This window comes from Corticium candelabrum, chromosome 3 (assembly GCF_963422355.1).
Source record: "Corticium candelabrum chromosome 3, ooCorCand1.1, whole genome shotgun sequence".
In the NCBI taxonomy this organism is placed as follows: Eukaryota; Metazoa; Porifera; class Homoscleromorpha; order Homosclerophorida; family Plakinidae; genus Corticium; species Corticium candelabrum.
Genome location: NC_085087.1, coordinates 8,371,837 through 8,376,836, shown reverse-complemented (window position 1 = coordinate 8,376,836; position 5,000 = coordinate 8,371,837). Strand labels below are relative to the sequence as shown.

Below are 5,000 nucleotides of genomic sequence, written 5' to 3'. Positions count from 1 at the left end.
TAGTAGTGGTTAGCCTAAACCAAGCAACAAAACTATCGTCACTAAGCACACTACAATGCCTTGTGTCCATGTCTGTTGTAAGTGTATGAGCAATGAAAAAGGGTCTGGGTACGCAAGGCTAGGCTTACTCAAGCAGGTACACATGTACATTAGAATGTTTCCTATCACAACAGATTGTAGATATGCATACTGACCTTCTCTGTCAAACCAGTTGAAAAATATATTGGAGCTTTCAAGTTCATCCTTTCCCTATAAAAATTAATAATTAACCTAAACAATAATTAATTAATTAAATAGAAATTAATAATTAACCTAAATAATAATTAATTAATTAAATAATTAAAATCATGAGTTATCTACTTTTAGCCTAACACGCGCGCGCGCGTGTGTGTGTGTGTGTGTGTGTGTGTGTGTGTGTGTGTGAGTGCGTGCACACGCATGCGTGTGTGTGCGTGTGTGTGTGTGTGTGTGTGTGTGTGTGTGTGTGTGTGTGTGTGTGTGTGTGTGTAGTACACATAATGTAATTCACATTAATAAACATTACCAGAAAGTTTCCAAGAGGATGCACAGTTCCTGAGCTCTTCCAAGTGCAAACACAGGAATGAGTATCTGTATGCAAAATTTACACAAAGAATGTGAACAAAACAACAAGCACCTGTACACGTTGGTTGTCACATGCCTTTCCACCAGCTTCCACAACTTCATGAACCTTCATGAGAAAATCTCTTTCACGACACCTACACAAGACAACAATCAGAAATATAAAGTACAACAACAACAACAATAACAACAATAACAATAACACCAACAATAACAACAACAATAACAACAACAATAATAATAACAATAACAAGAACAACAATAAAAACAATAATAATAATAACAACAACAACAATAACAACAATAACAACAGCAGTAACAACAATAACAATAACAACAACAATAACACCAACAATAACAACAATAATAATAACAACAACAATACCAATGACAATAACAACAACAATAGCAACAACAATAATAATAACAATAACAACAACAATAACAACAAGTCACCGCCGTGGCTTAGTGGTTAGCGACAATGGCTACCACTCCATGGTTTGGGGGTTCAAACCCCAGTGACGACAGTAAATTGTGAAACTTGTCTGTCTTTCTTTCTCATGTTTCTCTAGCTTTATCCATGAGACTATGACTCGTTTCAGTCGTTGGGGAGTTTCTGTGGTCTGGCAAACGGTCCGTTGACGATGACGTCCAGTGCTTTCCTGGTGGTTGTTGATATCCACTAGGCGTGCTGTATCGAGTACACGGTCACCGTAATGCCTGCAATCTATATCGAATTGGCTAGCCATTGATCGTCGTATGGACTACACGGAAACATGTACCCCGCTGGGCTCACCTGCCGGGTTGCTGGCCGCCCAGATGGGGGTAAAGACCCCACTTGCCCATTATGGAGGGGCATAACGACACATAACAGTAACAACAACAGTAACAACAACAATAACAATAATAATGACAACAACAATAACAACTAACCCTAACAACATTTAACTAATTTTCATAATTATTATGTATTTATTTTTAATTAATTTCAATTAAATCTTATGGTTAGATAAATTAAATTAATAATAAATAAATAAATTATAAATAAAGTTAATGATAAATTACACAATAAATTTAATATAATTTTTATTTTTAATAAAAAAGTAGCAAAACCCTAACAACAACAGCCACACCCTCACTTACATCATAAATCCAGTTTCTATGTAACCACAATTTGCTATTGTCTAAATTAATATCAATAAGGAACTGATCAATAAGTAACTGACAACAGATTGTTTGACACAACATATCAACAGCAAAATGTCTACACACGTGCTACCTTTTTGAGTCTCGTATTGTCGTTGCGTATGTTGACTCGGTGATGAGAAGATCCGGATGGCATTTGTCAATCCAAGCAGCTCTACAGACAATCAGACGCACTAGAAACCACTCGCGTTATGGTATGATGATTCAAGTGCAATTTCATGTTGATACGTTAATTTAATCTATTTGAGAAATATTACGTTTACAGACAAACACAAAGACAGACAGACAAACAGATAGACAAACAAATGGACAGACAAATGGACAGACAAACAGATGGACAAACAAATGGACAGACACAAACAGACACACAGATAGACAAATAAATGGACAGACAGACAAACAGAAAGATGGACAAACAAATGGAGAAGGCAGACAAACAAATGGACAAAAAATAGACAAACAGACAACAAACAGACAAACAGATGGACAAACAAATGGACAGACAGACAAACAAACAGAAGGACAAACAAATGGACAGACACGCACAAACCAACAGATAGACAAACAAATCGACAGACAGACAAACAAACAAATGGGCAAACAAATGGACAGACACACAGAGAAACAGATGGACAAACAAATGGACAGACAGACAAACAAACAGCTGGACACACACACACACAGACCAACAGAGACAAACAAATGGACAGACAGACAAACAAACAGATGAACAAACAAATGGACAGACACACAGACAAACAGGTGAACAAACAAATGAACAAACAAATGGACCACACACAGCGAAACAGATGGACAAACAAATGGACAGACACACACACAGACAAACAGATGGATAAACAAATGGACAGACACACAGATGAACAGATGAACGAACAAATGGACAGACAAACAAACAAACAGATGGGCAAACAAATGGGCAGACACACACAGACAAACAGATGGACAAACAGACAGACTGACAAACAAACTGAGCAAACAAATGGACAGACACACAGACAAACAAATGGACAGACAGACAAACAGACAGACAAACAAACAGACAAACAAACACAGACACAAACAAACAGTCCATTTGCTCTGTTGTGCTACATAAGTTGTAAAGACTACCAGCACTCAACAGTCTCTACTGTCTCAACCTCGACGTTTACACGCGTCTCTTTGTTTCGATTACATCCATGCAGCTGTGACACTTGCTATTATGCATGTGCAACACTCACTGAGAATCACAAAAGATTATCAACAAGAGACTTTGCAACAGTAACGGTTAGTCATACATATCAACTACCCATACCATACCTCATACTACAGATGTAAGTCCGTGTACAACTTAGCATTTAGTTAATATCAATTTATGTCATATTAACATCACAAGTTATTGATCGAGTGACTAACCCTAAGTGTCTGTCTGGTGTCATGTTGTAGTCTCCCTACAATGAGCCGACAAGCCGAGTGAACGATCGTAAACGTATTGAGAAATGAAGATACTCACAGTGTACACAACCGACTGATGACCGACTTTGATGTGAAACATAGCGGCTCCCAACACATGCCCAGCATAGTATGCCTTAATTTCCATCTCGTCATCAACCTATTAGCAAAGCACCTGATTGGAGATCAACAGACCAGATCAAACAATCCAAATGTGATTTTTCTTTTGTAGCCTTACACACGAGTATGTCTGATTATCAGTCAATAGGGTAACATACAATGGCCAGTCTATCTATTTTATTTAATTACATTTATTATAATTAATAAATAAATATTAAAAATAAATATAATTATAATTAGTAATTAATAACAAATGTTAAAAAGAAACATAATAATAATTAATAATAATTAATTAATTATATAATTAATAATATATAAAGTCACCGCTGTGGCTTAGTGGTTAGCGACAATGGCTACCACTCCATGGTTTGGGGGTTCAAACCCCAATGATGACAGCAAATTATGAAACTTGTCTGTCCTTCTTTCTCATGTTTCTCTAGCTTTGTCCATGAGACTATGACTCGTTTCAGTCATTGGGGAGCTTCTGTGGTCTAGCAAACGGTCCGTTAATGATGACAGTCAGCGCATTCCTGGTGGTCATTGATATCCACTAGGCGTGCTGTACACGAGTTTGCGGTCACCGTAATGCCTGCAATCTATATCAAATTGGCTAGTCATTAATCGCTGTGTGGACTACACAGAAACATGTACCTTGCTGGGCTCACCTGTCGGGTTGGTGGGCACCCAGATGAGGGTAAAGTCCCCACTTGCCCATCATGGAGGGGCATAACGACACAGTGATTAATAATAAATTAATTATTTAGTTAAACTATATGGATTTGATTTGACGCATTGCCATTTTTTGCATACATTAGTTAAAAAATTAATTCTAATTCATAATTATAAATAAATAAATGTTATTAATAATATATAATTAAAATTAATAATAATAAATTAATTACTTAATTATATATAATTAATAAAACATAATTTATTTACAGTATCATAATTAATAAATATTAAAAATAAATATAACTATAATTAATAATAAATAATTAATTATATATAATCAATAATATATAATTTATTTATCATAATTAATTAATAAATATTAAAAATAGAAACAATTATAATTAATTAATTAATATTATAAATAAATATAATTAATAATCATAATTAATTAATAAATACTAAAACAGATATAATTATAATTAATAATAATTAATTAACTAACTATATCTAATAAATAAAATATAATTTATTTATTGTAATTAATTAATAAATATTAAAATAGATACAATTATAACTAATAATTAATTAACTAATTATATTTATTAATAAAATATAATTTATTTCTTATAATTAAAAAATAAATATTAAAAAATAAATATTATTATAATTAATAATAAATACAATTATAATCCAGTCGGATCCTATGTAAAGTCACGTCTTCTGTCTAGACAGCCATGATGGTCTAAGCACCTCTGAGGCAGGGTTTGCCTCTGGTGCTTACAATAGACTTTACATGAGCATGACTTTAATAATACTTAATTAATTAATTTTATATATAATTAATATATAATTTATTCATTATAATTAATAAATAAATATTAAAAAATAAATTATAATTAATAATAATAAATTAATTATATATATAATATAATTTATCCATCATAATTAATAAT

The 5,000-nt window shown here is 33.0% G+C and overlaps 1 protein-coding gene across 1 annotated transcript in view; it reads right to left on the bottom strand.

Annotated features, from left to right (window-relative positions):
- LOC134176802 (integrator complex subunit 11-like) overlaps nucleotides 1–5,000 on the bottom strand; it is a 13,141-nt gene that overhangs the window by 5,518 nt on the left and 2,623 nt on the right. The window contains exons 8-14 of the mRNA XM_062643464.1: nucleotides 3,317–3,415; nucleotides 3,220–3,254; nucleotides 1,880–1,960; nucleotides 680–737; nucleotides 545–609; nucleotides 195–249; nucleotides 1–14 (exon numbers count right to left, since the gene is read on the bottom strand). The exon at nucleotides 1–14 is cut by the window's left edge and continues 82 nt beyond it. Coding sequence (XP_062499448.1) covers nucleotides 1–14; nucleotides 195–249; nucleotides 545–609; nucleotides 680–737; nucleotides 1,880–1,960; nucleotides 3,220–3,254; nucleotides 3,317–3,415 — 407 coding nt within the window. The remainder of the gene's footprint in view (nucleotides 15–194; nucleotides 250–544; nucleotides 610–679; nucleotides 738–1,879; nucleotides 1,961–3,219; nucleotides 3,255–3,316; nucleotides 3,416–5,000) is intronic.